This window comes from Gordionus sp. m RMFG-2023, chromosome 1 (assembly GCF_954871325.1).
Source record: "Gordionus sp. m RMFG-2023 chromosome 1, tfGorSpeb1-WG-v2, whole genome shotgun sequence".
Taxonomy (NCBI): domain Eukaryota; kingdom Metazoa; phylum Nematomorpha; class Gordioida; order Chordodea; family Parachordodidae; genus Gordionus; species Gordionus sp. m RMFG-2023.
Genome location: NC_088775.1, coordinates 9,557,468 through 9,576,833, shown reverse-complemented (window position 1 = coordinate 9,576,833; position 19,366 = coordinate 9,557,468). Strand labels below are relative to the sequence as shown.

The following is a 19,366-nucleotide window of genomic DNA, read 5'->3' as shown; positions in this document are numbered from 1 at the left end:
AATCTTTTGCAAGCTATTATTAAGCCATAAATTTTAATATCAATACAATGTGCTTATCTTTTATTTAATTATACATATGATTTTAGCAAAATGCTACAAAAAATTAATTTGAATTTAAGGGACGTTATGAATAGAGCAAAGGATATTGTTGAAATATTAACAAATATCAGAATGTGGATGAAAGATTTCATGAAATATATGAGAAAGTAAAGGAGATTGCTAATATGTTTAGAATTGAAGTTTTTAAACCTAGAGTAGTTTTTGGACAATTCAATCCCTCAAATATTGATTCATCTATGGTTGTTTTTTTTAAATAAAATAAAAATTTTTATTCCCCTAACATAGCATAAGAGATAAGTAATTATGTGTTCATAAAAAATGTGGCCCCAGAAATTTGTAACCCCCCTCCACCCCCTCCCCTCCCCTCATGAGTAAATCCTGGCTACGTCACTGCCCTTGAGACTGAGGGCCCTTTACAACCTTGAATTGTTTATTACAAATAAAAGGAGGTGTATTGAATATACAAAACTTCCTCATCACTGAAAATGGTCATGTTTATTACAAATAAAAGGAGGTGTATTGAATATACAAAACTTCCTCATCACTGAAAATGGTCAAATATTTCTCTTATTATAATACTTGGATATAGTAAACCACTAGTTATAGCAAGCTTCAATTTTCCTGTTTCAGCTCATAATACTAACGAACGATAAAAGATTTTTTTTTAGTCAATAGACAAATGAGAGGGATAGTTGAATTTAAATTTATAAAAGCAATTATATGCATGCAATACTCATTTTAATTGTTTTGTTCAGATTTCAATAAATTTTGCTAAATATATTACAAAAAATATCTGCAAGTGATAAATATCCATTTGCAAGATTTATGAATTTAGTTTGATTTATTTAATGTTATTTATATATAAGGCAATATATTAAATGGCTGCTTAAAAATTTCAAAATTCATTATTTTAAATACATAAAAACATATGTCCTAAAAAGTAGGACCTGGTAACCCTATTCCATAACACTGATCTAATATTTGCATTGATTTTTATTTACCATCTATCCTTAAATGTTTGTCATAAAAAAAATCAATATTATTTATTCAAAAAATATTGTTAACTATAAACTATGGGTAAAATAAGAAACTCTTTGATTTTTTAGTTTCTCATGACCAAAGGGATAGCGTTATGATGATAACGCTATGATAAAATTTGAAAAACAAATGTTGCGGCGTATTTTCAAAAATCAAAAATTATTAGTTCTATCAAGAATCAACTGTGATTTCGATAGCGATGAATAACTCAACACTTGAACGCAGGGTTTATTGTTGATTCAATATGATTTATATTATGGAGATTTGCATAAATAAATCCTTCAAATGATCCAAACGAACTAAAGAAATTTGACAAATTCTAAATTAGATTAATATTGTAAAAAAAAATTGGTGATAATATTTAATATTATAGATAATTAAATGGTTGCGCACGGGCATTTAAATAGCAATTTTCTATATATTTTGAAAAGAAAAAAATTGCCCTCTGTAGTTGCAGTAGTTTACAAGCACCGTAAAAGAATATATCATGTACTAATATTACAAGAAACTTACAGCTCCTTTATATAAAATTTAGTGCTGTAAAGTAACGTCAAAAAAGTAACGTCGGAAACGCCATTCGTTACCTTCATCTAAAGGTAACGCGTTTCTTTTTTTGAGTAAAGGTAACGCAAAACGTTACTTTACTCGTTACTTGATATTTTTTCTTAAAAAATATCAATAAAAAGAAAAACATATTTTATTGTATTATAAAATTACTTTTTTTTATTTTTTAATTCTTAATATTATTAATTTAAGCCGAGTTTTAATTCATATCAACCACTTCCAACATTTTTTTCAATTCTCGTTGTTAAATTATCAGTCGAAATTATTATTCAATCAAAATTCAAAGTAAATATAATGATATTATTAATTAATTTACAATTTATTTTAAAAGAATATTATGTCCATAGTACTTACTTCTTCAGATGAAGAAGATTTAACCCTTCCCTGGCCCCAATTTGAATTATATTTTAAACCAATTAAGAAAATTAATGGTACCAAGTCTGCACTTTGTAAATGTAAATTATGTCCCAACGCAAATATTTCAACGTCAATGTCAAGTAGCCCAAACTTAAAAAAACATTTGAAGGTAAAGAATGAATTAATATATAATTATTTTAAACATATAAAAAGATAATCATGAAATGATTTTAAAAAAATTTATTTAAATTTCATTATAGATATTATTATTAAAATACTATATATATAGCATCTTATTATTTAACCATGTATTTATTTTAATGATAGTACACAATAAAATAAATTTAAAAATTTATTACACATAAATATTTTTTAAAAAATACAATAAAATTTAAGTATTCTTGTTACTCTTAATGGTATTTAAAAAAATATATATAATTTAACAAATATATTTATAACTAATACAAATGAGTATATTATCAAAATATAAATAACTTTTTTTGCATATGCAATACCTTTATAAAAAACATAAATATTATGACTAAGAATTTATTATAATTAAGTTTTGCATATAAAAATTTTAATACTAAAAGAACATATTATAATCATATTGTAATTTTATTATAATGCTAGAAATTATTTAAAAGCCCTCAAGTAAAAAAATTATATAATATATTTATTAAAAATTTATTAGAGTATATGAACAAGGAGAGAAAACGGATGATGAAATAGTTCATCTGCCATTATTTGATCTATTTGAAGATCAAAATATTAATGATAGTATTGTATACTTACCTAAGCATCATTCCTGTTCAGCACACACTTTAAATCTTATGTATTGACACTGAAAAGGCACTCAACGATGTCCATTATAAAACCATTTCAAAAATTACATTTTCTAAATGTAAGTTTTGTAGAATAAACATGAGCAATCTTCTAACTGTGCAGCCATTTTTAAGGAAAATATGGGAAGATATTTGATTAAATCTGTTATAACAAGATGAAATTCTTTCTATAACTCTGTAAAATTAATAAATAGTCTTATTAAGGTGACTTACCAAAAATTTGATGAATCTTGCGACAAATCTGGATTATATAGATTTTCAGATAACGACAAGTCGTTCTTAAATGAATATTGTATGGTTAGTGTTAATTAAAATATAATATGTATATATATGATTTTATAGGTTATTGAACCGATAGCGACGGTTCTTTCAATTTTAGAGAGCGAAGAAAATATGCATTTGGGATATCTCACTCCCATTATAAGCATTATAATATCAAAACTTAAAAAATTGGCTTTAAATAATTTTAAGTTTTGTAAGCCGCTTATTGATTCAATCCTGGAATTCATAGATAAAAGGTATACAGTTCAAATATTCCTTATAATTTATATTTTGACTATCATATTTTCAATAGATTCAAACACATCTATGATGATGATTATATACTATCGGCAATAATTCACCCACTATTTAAAATGGATTGGCCCTGAATAAAATTAGAGGTTAATAAAGGAAGAATGCTGGAACTTATTTCCAGTTTGAGAAAAGATATTGATAAAGAAAGAACAGGCTTGATTCCTTTATCCAACACACACACACTAGAATATTTTCAGATAATGGTATTTTTATTTTGATGAGGAAATGAATGAAGATCTCTGTGAAGATGATCTTTCAAGCTTTTTTCAAAATAAAGATATTTCCTTAAATATTTTTAATAAATTCCCCGAATTGAAATTTTTGTTTATTAAATATAACACCACTCTTCCATCCTTTGCGCCAATTGAACGTATGTTTAGCACGGCGAAAGGTATGTTGAGTACTAAGCGCTCATGTTTATCTGATCAAAATTTTAAAAATCAATTGTTAAAAATAAATAAAAAATTGTTACATAAAGATGTTATCTTATAATATATTATTTTTGTATAATTTTATTCATATTATAATTATATATGAAAATTTTATTATAAAAAGATTTTATCTTATATGTTCTTATTGTATAGTTTTATTTTATTATATATTGTCGGAAAAAAATAAATATTTTTTTGCATTATATATAACATTTAATTTTTTAAGTAACGAGTAGCCCGTTACTTTTTTGAAAAGTCGGTAACGCGCGTTCCTTTTGTAAAATGGTAACGAGTAACGGCAACGCGTTCCATTTTTCAGATGTTACGAGTAACGGTAACGCGTTTCTTTTTTGTAGTAACGTTTACAGCACTATAAATATTTAATACTATTAAAATTATTGAGGGGAAAAATTTAATATTAAAAAATCATGTATGGGGAGGGGGCATTTGAATCACTTGGCGCCCTTTTGAAGTCCTCTTAATTATTAATGACCGGCGAAGTCCGCGAAAATTTCCTATATGCTACTGTGATTAAATTTCAAAACAATAATTTCACCTACAAATCTTTATCGTGAGTAAAAAAAAATTTTTTTAAAGGGTTCGCAATCGATGGATAATAGAAAATACGCGCTAAATTCCGCTATGTACGATAATTTAGAACGAACAAGAGTATTGGAAAATATTGAGGCGGAATTTTGTAGATCCAACTCAAATGTAAAGTAATAATGAGCCACGGTGTCCTGTCCTGATTTTGTTTGTTTGTGAATTGGATCTTTGTTCTACTTAGATCATTTAAATTTCTCAAAATTAAATGGAGTTTATCAAAGCTTACTAACCCGAAATATTATAAAAATGTATTCCCCCAGAAATTTCTGACCCATAACCGAACTTTAACAGCAAAATCTCTTCTTTTTTTTAAAAAAATGGCTAACCGGATATTCTTTATAAACGTATAGGTTAGTCCATTTATTCTTCAATCACACCCTTAGCGGGTATATCGAGTATTTATGCTCACCTCTACATTGCAAGCACGGCAAAAAGATACGAACGTTAGATAAATCGATCCGCGTTACCCCGTCAGACTTAAACGATAGGGACCATAAAAAATGGGTTGTTGGGGCGTATCCCAAAAACGAATCCAACAAGAAGGTGAAAGTTTTAAAAGATTTAAATAAATCCATAGAAGCGTTTCCCGAAAGCCTGGCTGAATTGGTTAAGGCCATACACGATTCGTTTGTCAATTCGCTGGCGGAGAAGATTGAACACTATAAAACGGTTACCAATCGATTTCGTCGCGAATTTCTGACTACATTCGCCGATATTTTATCGACGCGAGGCCATCAAAACTCAGATATTAATGCGCAAGAAAAACGAGGAGAAATGATAGCCAAATTTAAAGGGTACACAATGGCGCGGGTAAAATATTTTATTTTTAGCGTATATTATTTATTCTGTTGGAAATTTATTCGTAAATATTTTTAAATAAGTAGCTCATTATAATAGGAATTTATCCTTTCAAACAATATATAATAAAATCCCGATTAGAGATGGGCGCGGGGCTAATTTTTTAATTCTTTCAGTCCACCCACACTGGCAAAAAAATTTGCACCCAGTTCACTACCGGGGTTTAAAAATTTATTTGACCATCTCACTCGAGATAAAAAATTTTATTATTTTTATTTTGCCTTTCAATTTGTAAAACCGTGTTAGATATTTTTTTTTAAATGTGTTCGTTTTAACAATTGGCCATAGAATACAATCGTTGACTGGAAGCCGAATTGGCTGCTTGCTAACAAAATTTTTCTATTGAATTTTCATTAAAAAAGGAAAAGAATTTATTTCTTTGTGCTAAAATTTTTAAAATATAATGATTTTTATTTATTTGATGATCGATGAATCTTGTTTTTATAAATTTCATCTTGACAACTATCGTTAGTTGAATAATACGCTTCTTCATCGGAATTCAGAATCGGAATGATAATTGTTTTGCTTTCATAGACACATCTCATTCATTGTTGGGCTGAAGATCTTAAAAGTTATATTTATCAATAAGAAATTGTCTAATTCGTGTATAATAGTTTTACCTATTGGGGCTAATCTTTTTTATTCCTTTTTTGTTGCAAGAGGTAGACTTGTTCAGCGTATGATTTTAATAGACTCTGTATCATAATTATATACAATTTCCATCTCGTTATTATTTTGCGTTAAGGTAATGTTTCAGCCTTCTGTTAGCAGCACCTTTTTTTAAAAAAAATTAACATCATTTAGATTTGAAGAAATGTCGGTAATCATACTTTTATCGTGATTTACCGAAAATTTTTGTACACACCCAATCGCGCACAGTGATTTTTTTAGAAAAGTCTCTCACGTTCGATCACGGCTCGAAATTCAAAATTTATTCACACTTACGTCTGACTCATCTTATCATTGAAGTTTTCACATCTCGCTCCCATCTTTAATTCTGATCCTATTCATTGGTACCAAAATCGTAACAGAAACTGAAACAAATTTTGGTGAATACAGGAGCCTCCGAAAATAAAGGAGCATTTCATTTTTAGGGGAGTGAGGTTAAGATTTTTGCGTTACGCTTCGGTTAGCCTCCATTTGTATTTATGATTTGGCTAACCAACACCTATTGAGAGTTGGTTGTTATAACATTATTTCTATTTGTTAAATATTCATAAGAAATTTTAGAATAAGGTTTATTATATTTTTTTTAATCTCGGTTAAGCCTAAAAAAAATAATGAGATTTATTTTGCATCATTTAAAAAAAAATTCTAAAGACTAAACTATGCACCCTCTTGGAGCATTCCGGAGCATCTAACATCTCCCTCTCTTTGAAGGAACTCATGTTTATTGATTATTTAGACCTTATTCAATCAACATCATTGGCATATGATTCGGAGGTTGTTAATTTTATTATAAAATTCCCATTATATTCTTTTTAGATTCACTTTTAAAGATTTCTTATTTCAAGGCATATCATGTTTTATAATCAAATTTGATTTATTAATATTTAAGCATTAAAAATAGCGGGGTAGAATCGAATCCCAATTATCTAGATATTTATTTTCTAAATGCATACCAAATACAGCTACCTTTTTTAGAAAACAATCCGATTCCGCAAGATGATAATGACCAATCATCTTATTTGCTATATCGGATCCGTCACTCCGAAATATCGGCTGATATCCGATACTCTCTAAAATGAATTATCTAGTCGATATGATATTTGGAAAAAAAATGTGTACATGTCTTACAGGGATACGTCGTGTGAATTTGGATTCCCAATTCTTAAATCCATGAGGGCACTTTTTAAATTTGAGAAATTTGATTTGACCGGAAATGTATTTCAAATTTTACACAAATTTAAACCTGAAATTTATTTTTAGATTTAACATTTAAATTTGAAAAAAAATTTGTGGCAAAATTATATCATTTTTATAAAAAGATGTGGTCTCTAGTATTTTACTTCGGGGGGGGGGGGGTAAGGTGAATAGTCAAATTCTAGTTGAATATCCCTCCCTTTAAATACGCCAATGACTCTATGCATGTTACTTAAATACATTTCCGGTTTAATCAGATTTTTCGAAAATTTAAAATTGAGAGATTCCGAATTCCTCGTGGATACCATATCTCATTACGATTACGACGTATACATACATCCCTGATTTGTTTCTTAACTATCATGGGTTCTTTTATATTAATTAAAAGGAAGACAAGTTATTTCTCGACAAACGTCAAATGCTGATTAGTTACGATATAACCGAAAAATTTGAGCTCGCTATTTATGATCGATTGCTTGATATAGATGGTGCACAGACACATTACGCGCGCGTTCCCATTTTAGAGCTGTTGACCCTCATGTTCGTTAGTTACGCTCTTACCCTTAAAAATTGTTTCAATCCGCTTTTCTTTCATCACATCGCGTCCAAGACTATCGACTTTTTGCAAAGGGCTTCGCGTGCGTCCCATCATTTGGACGTAAATTTTTTTTGTATATATAATATAATATCGGATAAAACACATACAATGCAATTTACAGATATATAAACCCTTCTTCATATATTTTCTCAGTAGAACCCATAAATATAAAAGGAACCAACATTACTATTTAAAAGATTTTTGCGTAATATTTTAAAAAGCGGTAAAATGTCCATGCTCAGTAATAACAAGGCAATTCTTATTATCTTTATAAGACATTCATTTTTAATTTCAAAAATAATTTATTTTTCTTAAAAAATTTATATTAATATAAAGATGTTTTCTGAAGAAAGATATTTTTTTGGTCTGAGCTATTTAAAAAAAAATATATATATTTAAAAATTTTCACACACATTATGTGATATCCAACTTCAACCACCTTTTTTCAAAGAATAATAATTCCTATAATATATTTTATGACAGCTAAATTCGGCCAACCGGTGTAAACCAAAACCTTCATATTTAAAAAAAAAATCGATTTTATCTTCCAAAATAAGGCTTAAAATCTGATTTTTCATTAAATTGTCTAAAGAAAATTATCAATTTTGATTAAGATGTGAAATGATTTAAAACATATACTTTTAATATTAAGATAATAGATCATAATATTTTTTAAAAAGCGTAGCAACTCATGTCAGATTTTGAACCATCCCAATTTAAAAAAAAATGATCTACCATAATGGTTAAACTATTTCATCGTCATTTTAAAAAAAATCAAGAAAAATATTGGCATAGATTTTAGAAGGATGCGTCCAATTCTTCGGTCAACTCTCTCGGAGATGATAAATAGATAATAAATATTTTTAAAAGAACCATCAATACCTACAAAATTTTTCATAGTAGACCCGGCGGAAGGCAAGACATATGGGAATTTGGAAACTAAGTACCCAATTTTTTTAAAACACCCCCCCCCCCCTATCGTCCCTTGAATATATTCTAGTAAGCTACTTGTAAAGACAAAATTGACTCCCCACCTTATATACATATTTATTTATTTTTATTATTTAATTATTAAGGCATTATACGCTCCGGGGTATTTGCAATCTTGGATTATCATTATTTGCCTTAACACCTTCGATATTATATCTCATCCTCATTCTAAGCCCGCCCCTCGGCTTCATCCTGATTCCCCCCAAAACGCCGAACCAACATCCACGCAATCCAAGAACAAGGGTTCTCCTATAAAAATAAAGATCGCTAAAAAAACGGATAAAACGAGGGCCAATAACGAATCGAGTTCCTGTTCGCGTATGACAATGCGCGACGTTAATGCAGATTTTGAAAGTGTAGCCATTGATAACAATCCTATGATAGCTAAACGCGAATCACATTCTCTCAAAAATAAGGCTCATTTATTGGGTTATGCTAAACAGGCGCTAGAGGTTGATCACAACTATATATATAATAAATAAATAAAATATTTATTGGAGATCATGCTCTTATTATAATTATTGAAATATGATATAATAAATTAGTCGGGGCTGTTTAACAGAACCCAATTCCGCTCCGGTCCGGTTTTTTCAAAATCACAATTTACTTCCATTTCTAGTTATTTAACTTTTTTTTAAATAATGACTAATTCAAAATTATTTTTAAAATATAATATAGTCAAAGGCTTGCAATAAGTGGACCAAAAGACTTGTTACGTCTATGTTAATTGAACTCAAAATACTTATAAAAATATTTCAAAAACTTGAAAATCAAAACTAAATAAAATATACGAAAAACTTACATATAAATTATTTGTTATAAAATGATAATATAAATAATTTTCCGGTCTTAAAAGACCAAGCCGGAACCGATTCTAAATTGAGAAACTCGGACTGTCGTTACATGTCTGGCATTCCCGTTTATCCGTAAACACGTTTTGGCCATGCTAAAATATCATTATAATTTTATAAATAATACCTTTATATTAGGACAATCCACGGAATTCATTTTTATAATAATCATGATGTTTAAGTTTTTATCATTATCCATATATTCCTTGAGGAGTAAAATCTTTCAATTTTATTTTCTATGCATTCAGAAACTTTAAAAAGTTTATTGACCTGATCGTTGTGTCAATTATTTATTTCTGGCATTTGAAACCAAATCCAATTAATTTTTAAAAAAATTTCTGATTCTATTGTTTATTGTTTTATCCTATTTTTTTTTTTTATCATTATCACTATAAATCATTTAAAAATTTAAGATATAATATAAATATTATTATTAATACCATTAATTAACTATATTTAGTCATTGCTTAAATTAAAACGTATCTTGAATTGGAAATCTCGGACATATATTTAATATCTTTTTGTTACGAAAGATGGGATTGAATTTAAATATTTTTAAATATAATAGAAATAAATGTAAAAAAACTATATAAAAATGCATCCATTTAATTGTATATATAAATAGATATAGATACAACTTAAAGTGTATCTAGATGTAGATGATTTTATAAAAAAATGTATTTAGATAAGATAAAGATACAAATTTTTATCTAGATAACTTATAACGACTTTGCAAAATATATATTTTAAGTAATAAATTTACGATTATTTTTGTTATATTTTATATAATATTATAAATAGGATTATCTTAAAAAGTCTAATAATAGGCAGGGTAACAATAACAACATTTTCAACTCTTGAAGGGTGTTTATATTTTTGTTTTGAAATGGATAATGAATTTATTTACAAAATGTTTCAAAACAAATTCGCCTATTTTTGATCTTTTAGTGATTGTCGTTCGTAAGAATTCATTAATTTGTAATGTATTTTCTACTTTCTGCAAAAATATCTTAGACATCATATGTACTAATCCACCTTCTTCTTCGTGCCACAAATAACAGCTGTATTTTTTTTTTGAACCGTGATTATGCATGAACGTGAAATTATGAACATATAGTTTTGCGCTTGATTTTATGCAGGGATGCACTTTTACATCTTGCTAATCCGTGGGAATTTTTGTTAACCTATTTTTAAAAAATGGCTGATTTCCCGTTTTTTGACAAAGTTTTTTTGATTTTTTTTTTAAAACTTTTTGGACACAGCCTAATAAACACATCATTTAAATTTTCTCAGAATAAGTTAAATTTACTATTTTAGTATGAGATCAACAGGGTGTAAATGATATAATAGCAATACGAAACTTTTGGTGATATAAATATTTATCTCTACTATAAACAAAAAAATTTGCCAACAAAACATGTAAAAGTATCCATGATTACGGTGCCGCAATTATCAAAACATATTGGATTAATGAACTTTAGTATTTTATTTTAAAAAATTAGTAAATGTTTGACAACTTTTCCATAATATTTGACTATAATATTATAAAACACGTGATGTAGGAGTTAGGCGAAATTTGTGGCACGTTACCAGCCCAGTTATTTGGGGACGCTGAAAACACTCACCAGTTATCCGCCTCCGCTTTGAATTTGATTTCGGTATATGAAAAAAGTATAGGATTATCTCAAAATGACACTTACCTTATAAAACTTAAAGACTGTTTAACTTCCAAGGACGGTTTCAAGAATTTTTATATGGTTAAATGTAATTTTTTTAATTAAATCATAATATTTGATATTTAAGAAAAAAGGCAGATATAAATAAAGAGAAAGAAAGAAAGAGAGAGAGATTTTCAAATTTGTAATAGAAAAACTCTATATTTTTTAAAAAATAAATAAATTTTAAAATAAAGTTAGTGATAAAACCCCTATTTAATATCCGAAAATTATTTTATCTTCAGTTTTTTTTTTGGAAATATAGCTACTTTGAAAAAAATAGCAGTAATAAATTAATCGCGCTTTAAAGCTTAGCGGAATCGTCTATACATTGAAACCTATTTTCATTAACAATAGTCATATACAATGAATCATTTTTTAAAAAAATTCTAATTTTAGGAAATAGCCGAAATGTGCATGGTTTGTTTGAAGCAGATTGGCAGAATGCGATCCGCTAAATTAGTTGGAAAGGATATGGCGCAATTTTTATTGTAAGAATATGATAATTTAAAAATATTCTTTTATTTTGAAGCGCGCCCTTTAAAGTACGAGCTGATTTTAGCTTAAGGGCAGCCCCCCTCTCTCAACCCTATTTAATTAAATTTGGTCTTTTTTTAGCAAATTGCTATTCCCAAAAACGACGATTTAAAGATTTTTTTGCCCAAATTTTCACTACAAATCTTAGAGACCTTTTTTTTGTAAGTTTGGAACTTTGATTAAATTTTTCTCAAAATTTCAGGTTTATTTTATTTGCTTGTGATTTTTAAAGAAAAATCTTTGAAGTTGTTTTGAGCAAGTTAAACTCTGCAATTTAACACGACGAAAACACTAAAAAGATCAATTTGTCTGAGAGCTAGAAGGGATTAACTATTAGAACACTTATTTTACTTGATAAGAATGGTATAGAACAAATTGATAATCCATTTTTTATAAAAAGAGGAATTGGGAAACGAAGCTCATCAAAAAACATAAAAGTCTTACAAATAAATTGCAAATGAAAACTATGAAATTTTTTGATGCAAGGCTTCATCCAACATCCCTTTCTATCCCTCCTGGAATTAGCTACATTTCTCGAATGAATTAGTGTTCATATATAATAGACGTATCGGCGTTATATTTTTGCATCTATAAAAAATATATAGTAACGTCGTTTTTTTAAATTATTCTATTACAGCAATGTATAATATAATATATTTATATTATATCTTTAAAAAAATGTAGACGATCTAAGGATTTCGAAAGAGCAGAAATCTTTTACCTCCATTTACTGAAACAAACTGAAAGGGAGGGTTGGAAATATATGTGTATAAACATCATGAAGGATCTTGTTTTGTGTCGATTAGCTTCTTGTAATGAAGGTATATTAAATATTATTTCTATTTTATACCCTACGGCCTAAGCCCAGTTGTATCTGAAATTAGAGTTTGGAATCCTAGGAACCGAAATTTGAAGTCCTCTTCAATAATTTATTTTGTTACATGTCAATACCGAGAAATTTTTTTAGCGAAAGTTGATTACCAAGAAATAATATTATAGCGAATGTATTACCGCGAATGCATTATCGTGAATATAACATCGCGAATGCATTATAGCGAATATAATACAGCGAAAATATTATAGCGAATGTAATACGACGAAAGTGTTATAGCAAATGTATTATAGCGATTACATTACAACGAATGAATTATCGCGAATGTATTACCACGAACGCATTATCGGAATACATTATCTTGAATGCATTGCAGCAAAAGCTTTACCGCAAATGCATTATAGTGAATGAATGATCGCGAAAATATTAAAGCGAATTTATTATATTTAATTCATGTAATCTCTAATGATGAAATTGCAACTATTGTGGCATTGGGAGAAATATTATAAAAATGATTTCCTTAATTGATTCTTGTTAGGTTCTTGATTCCTGACGAGTCTTTTTACTAGTTATGCGATTAAAGTAAAAAATGTATAAAAATGTGTATAGAAAATTGAATGAATTAAACATGCTTCATATATTATTAAAAATAACTTAGCTATTTCTCAAACAAATTGTAGTATATTTCCATTTCAGTTTGTCTGCTATATTTTATTAATCTGGCGAATGTCATAAATTTTATTAGAGTGGCGATAATAGTGGTTGTGCATTACTATCATCGTTTTGTTCTGAGATGAGTTTATGGTATAAAATATTTACTTTGTGAGTGCAATTTCTGTTAACAATGTTGTTTATTTCAGGGAGTAGATGTACAACCCTAAAAAATCAAAAAGTGAAAAATATCTCTTTTTTACATTTCATATGCTTTCATATTTTTTTAAATGTACATTCTTCTAGACTGGTTTTATAGAAAGATTTAAAGCAAAAGTTTTAAAATCAAGCATAGACGGATATTAAAATTAATTAAACAAGATGGAGCAAACTCATCATTTATGATTCCACTTTTTACAATTTCCTTAGAGAAAAAGAGATCTGGTGGAAAAATATTATCGGCCAGGAACTTCCAAAAGGTAACAAATTTATGGTTCCGATATATTTTAATAATAAAAATATTAACGATGAACTGCTTATTATAAAGTAAGTGGATAAGTAGCAAAGAATTTTAATACTTAATGCATTCACTATTATGCATTCGCTATAATGCATGCGCGATAATAATTTCGCGGTAATGCATTTGCGCTAATACATTCTCTATGATGCATATGCGATAATGCATTCGATGCAATGTATTCGCAGTAATACATTTGCTGTAATGCATTCGCGATAATGTTTTCGCGGTAATGCATTCGCTATAACGCATTCGCGATACTGTTTTCGCTATGATGTATTCACGATAATGCATTCGCTATAATATCTTTTCGCGGATTTTCGCAGTATTGACGTGATACGAATTTATAGATATCTGAAATGGAAATCATATTTAGAAATTTTTAGAGAATCAGTACCTGAAACCTATTAAATATTATAACGTATTTTTCGATAAATCTTTTAATTTTCTATGTAATATATATTGCCTCTTTTATTGTTTATATTGTATGTGTCTTCTGTCCCTTCATCGCTTCTTTCTATAATAATTTTTTTATCCAATTTATCCCAATAATCGATGATCCATTAGATTAAAGGGTAGATATTTTACAGTTTATTTTATTTTTACATCTACGCTGCCTTATGATAGCGATTTCATTTCCTTCATATGTTTTTAATTTTGTACGAATTATCGTCTTAGCAGGTTTATTTTGTTCCTTGTACTTTATGAGATGATTGATACCGATTCTTCGGTGTCCGGGATCTTGTTTATTTTTCTACCCTTTATACTTGCTTGAATCGATCAAGACCCTAGTTCATATCCATAAAATCCATTAATTACGGATATCTTAATTTAAGTTAAGTTCAGGCTGGCTCGTGTGCCACATGCTCATTAAATAGCTGCGATCGTAAAGTTACAAAAGGATAAAAATGAATCCCGACGATCAGCTTATGTGTAAATTAACGCGAATAAATAGTTCGGTGCTTGGTAACACCGAGAGGCGTCTGTGGAAAATCCAGACAGGACATTGAGAAAGTTTGCCACCTCACCTCGATACTGGATACAATGGAGATTGAGTCTTCTTAAGAAAAATTTAAAATCAGCTTAAGTAGGCTAGAAAGATAAATATTAATCATCTCATTAAGCACATGGAACAAAATAACTTTGCTGAGTCGATTTTACAAAATTAAAAACATATGAAGGAATAATCGAGGCAGCTTAGATATAAAATTAAAGAAACTGTAAAATATCGACCATTGATTATAGTAAAATCTGATGGACCATCGCTTATAGGGATAAATTGAATAAAAGAATTCAAAAATTATTACTGAAAGAAGCAATATTAAGAACAGAAGCCACATATATAAACAATAACAGAGACAATATATATTACTTGAATTAAGAACTAAAAAATTTAACGGAAAAATATGTTACAATATTTAATAGAATCGATTCTAACACTAGTGCAATATATGTACAATAAAATTTGTCTAATTTTGGCAACTCCTTAATTTAAAATTTTGAGTCGCCTAGTCAAATTCCTATTAACTATAGAAAGTAAAAAGTACTTGATAAATTGGCAACTATCTGAGTTGGGCAGAAAATCTTGGTTCCTGTAGTGGTGCCCAAATTAGACAGGTTTTACGTATTGTTTTGAAAAATTTTGCGTGATTCAGTGAAACGGCAGGGTGTTGTTTACTCTTTAGAAATATTTTGAATTTTTGCTTATTACTTTTAAAATAGAGTTTATAAACCCGGAACCTGAAATCTATCGAAACCCCGCCAAATTAAAAACTAGTTTTTTTAAAAAACATTTTAGAAAACCAGAACCATTTATAAAATTTTTTTTACCAAATTCTGATCTTAATAAAATTATCGTTTATGAAATAAAAATCAAATTTGGACTTAACCATATTGTATGTATGAACCAAATGTGGTCGAAAATATTTTTAAAAAAATTAAATCTAGATCTGAATTCATAGCGAGATGTGTACCATTCCTTCATGACTTAATAGCTGTTTTTTTTTATCTTCCTTACTAAATTTCTCCCAAATTGATAAATCTATCTGAAATGACTTATACCCCTCAGCCAAATAATATTCTCCTTTTCCTATCAAAGCTCTTTCGAGATCTTTTTCTTGTATTTGTACTTTATTATATATTATATCAATTAAATTAATTAAATTACTTGATTGCCAATTTGTATAACTTTTAAATACATGATTCATGGACTCACAATTGTTGTTAGTCCATAAATCACTTATAATTTTATTTATTATTGGGATAAACACATGATTGTACAAATTCTTTCTAAATAAATGTTAATATATTCTATAAAAAAATAGTAGTGATTATTTTCGCAAAATTTTCGTAAATTATTAAGTTTATCAAAAAAAATCTCATCAGAATTGGAAAATATCAAGCCATTGTTACCAAAAATTAAAAATATTATTTTATTATATATTACTTCGGGAATCCCCTCTTTATCTCTCAAATAATTTTTAATATTTTCTTTTATATGTCTTGTGCATAATAATTGCACAGAATTCGGAAAATTTTGTTTTATGGAGGTATGTAGAGCTTTTTCATCATCTGTCCCAAAAATTATATTGTTTTTATTAATTAGATTTTTTTTAAAAATTCCCTCTAAATCTGAAAAGAAATTATTATAAGTTTGATAATCTACATTCCCATGCAAATATCTGTTTTATGATCATGATATCAATTTTTTCTTTATTAATATTGATTTATTTTTGATTCTATACAATCTCCTTAAAAATAAATTAAAAATCTCTCAGCTGTTAAATCGTGTCGTCATATTATCTTGATTAGCGTTTTTATTTTTCACTGCCGCTTTAAATCTATCTTATCAGCTTTACATACATAAGTTTGTAGGGTTTAGTGAGCGTAGAAAAAGAGGGTTAGTCAATTTTTAACATTCCTAGCCTGTTGTACAGAATCAAATATTTGGAGTAAATATAAGGGAGCCCAGAATATGATTTGAGACTTAGAGATGCAAATAAAAGAGAGAATGAATATTTGGCTACGAATTATGATGATTATGATGTACTACCCGGATGACCAATGAGAAGAGGACCTGGTATATATATATATAATGAATTTAAAAAAGGAAGGTGGGATGGTAGAGGGTTCTCGTGAAAGTTGAACCCGATGGCTTGAAAAGGTTGTTGATTTAGTTCAACGGGGTTTTAACTTTCAGTTATGACAACATTTTTGTAGAAGGGGGAGCAATTGATTTTGGGGTTTGGATTTGGAAAAAGGCAGGGGTGGGTTGAAAGAAAAATTATTTATTAAAAAATGAAATAGGTCGAAACATCCATTACTGCATTAACAATAATTCATTTCCCTAAATATTTTGATTTTCGTTCCGTTCTCGTTTCAGTTTAACTCAAAATTTTTTCCAGGTTGCTTGCTAAGGAATTATTTTTCTTGGAGGAAGCTAGTCATTTTTTTTATAGATTAATCATATATTAATTTCATAAAAATTAAAACTAAGCTACCCCAAATATTGGTATTCAAAAGGTCAAAGTTGACAAATGCGTTTACATTTTGCTTACGCTCGCTTGTTGTTCCGAAAAATATTTTGATGGCAACCCGATCTTGACTATGAATGAAAGGAAATTTTATTATGCTAACGCCATTTCAATCATCTATAATAAAAATAGCAACAACAACGAACAAATTTTCGGAGATTGTTTTAAAAATGAATCAAAAGCCGACGAAAAAACAGGTTTATATTTTTTGAAAAAGAATTCCGATCATTTTACCCTTACCTTTTCGTGGAGTTATAAACTACCCCTCACTTTAAAAATAATTATAAAAACATTTAAAAATTATGGGCGTGCCGATACCACTTTTTGGAGGTCGATCCTATATTAAATTGATATCGGCCGATTACCGATCCGATATTATATCTTATTTTGTATTCTGTAAACAATCGTTAATTTTTAATGCATAATACACTACTCATCTCATATAAATTTTAATAGTTAACATCTATAATTTAACTATATCATATAATATAAGTCATTTAAATATATTATGACTTTCAGTTATAGTTTATATTCATGAATCTAAAAGTATTATATAAAAATTTTTATTGATAAATCACTTTATTTATATAATATCATTAATCTATTTAAATAATAAGTAATAACAAAATATATTATGAAATTTAAAATAAATGTTCAAATGATAATTAAAATTAATATATCGAAGATTTCTTTTCAAAAAACCAAAATTTCTAGTCTAGCAGTGGTCAACATGCATCGTTGGAGACTGTCATTATCATCAGCTTCACTAAAAATAAATTTTGATGAGATATTTGTGGCAGGTGTTGCTAGATAATGACGATCAAGAGAGATATTCGCACACTTTTATAAATAAAATGCGCAAAAAAATAACAATATGGCGGAATTTTTATTTATAAAAATATTTAGACGCCATTTTATCGGATCGGATCGGGAAATTTTAGATCGGTGTCGGTTAATCCCTAATAAAATATTTTATTTTTTTTTGACTAAATTAAATTCATGCAAAATTTGGGATTATTTTTGGTTTAACCAACATTTTTTTCTAATTCTCTGATTTACGATTGAAATTTTGAGCTAAAGAATTTTTTTTATATAACGTTATTAAGTGATAAAAAATAAATTATGATCTATTTAACGTTAAAATAATCAGTTTTCTATTTAGTCAATAAATTCTGAGATTTTATATATTTTTTTTATTAGTATTTCCATTTTTATTTGGATATAGGAACCTTTAAATTTGAATTATCTTATCGTTATTAAAATAGAAAAGTTACGGTGTTTAAAAACAATGTGTTGTACTCATGGTGGTAGTCCAAATTTTGCAAAGATAGAAATAAATTAAGGGGTTTCTTTAAATTTTCAAAAATTGATAGTTCCTCTACAAGATCCGATTTATAGTTTAAAATTTGATGCTTTTTCAATTCTTTTTAAAACATTATTAATTAGATTTTTATTAGCTCCAGATATTCGAGCATTATTATAAACTGTGCCACCTTTTGGGGCATTTATTTTAATATCCCAATATGAGTGGCATTATCCTCATCATCATTGGAATTACCAATTTGAAAAACTCGAGGGAGGGCGATGGGATCAGTGCTATCAAGAGCTTGAATATCCAATGTGTTATATTTAGACATTTTCTCTGATCTAGAACTCAAATTCAACCTCTGCCGTTTTTTTTCTTGGGGCAATCATAAATTTTATTATTCTTTTAATAAGATTTTAGGTTACTTTTTTAAAAAAATACCATCCACTGTTACTAGATTATTTTTCATATTCACCTAATCTAACATCCTTTCTAACCTAGGGTCCAGAATCTGTTCTTTAAATTAAATTCCTCTTCAATTTTCCCATATAGTGAGTTTCTAGAGTAAAGTACATATCATATTAAAAATATCATTTATTTAAATGAACGTTAAATTTAATATAGTTTCTTCGTCTGTA

General features: G+C 27.9%; 1 protein-coding gene across 4 annotated transcripts in view; it reads left to right on the top strand.

Moving 5' to 3' along the window:
- Positions 1–19,366, top strand: part of LOC135931562 (uncharacterized) — a 28,588-nt gene that overhangs the window by 432 nt on the left and 8,790 nt on the right. For 2 of the 4 annotated variants that reach the window (XM_065468785.1, XM_065468807.1), the window contains exons 2-10: positions 4,469–4,590; positions 4,828–5,287; positions 6,656–6,778; positions 7,587–7,856; positions 8,873–9,238; positions 11,200–11,394; positions 11,752–11,843; positions 12,574–12,710; positions 17,386–17,619. In XM_065468785.1, the coding sequence (XP_065324857.1) occupies positions 4,469–4,590; positions 4,828–5,287; positions 6,656–6,778; positions 7,587–7,856; positions 8,873–9,238; positions 11,200–11,394; positions 11,752–11,843; positions 12,574–12,710; positions 17,386–17,619 (1,999 nt within the window). Of the gene's footprint in view, positions 1–4,468; positions 4,591–4,827; positions 5,288–6,655; positions 6,779–7,586; positions 7,857–8,872; positions 9,239–11,199; positions 11,395–11,751; positions 11,844–12,573; positions 12,711–17,385; positions 17,620–19,366 lie in introns of those variants that run through there. The other 2 variants (XM_065468792.1, XM_065468798.1) reach the window with 2 other exon arrangements.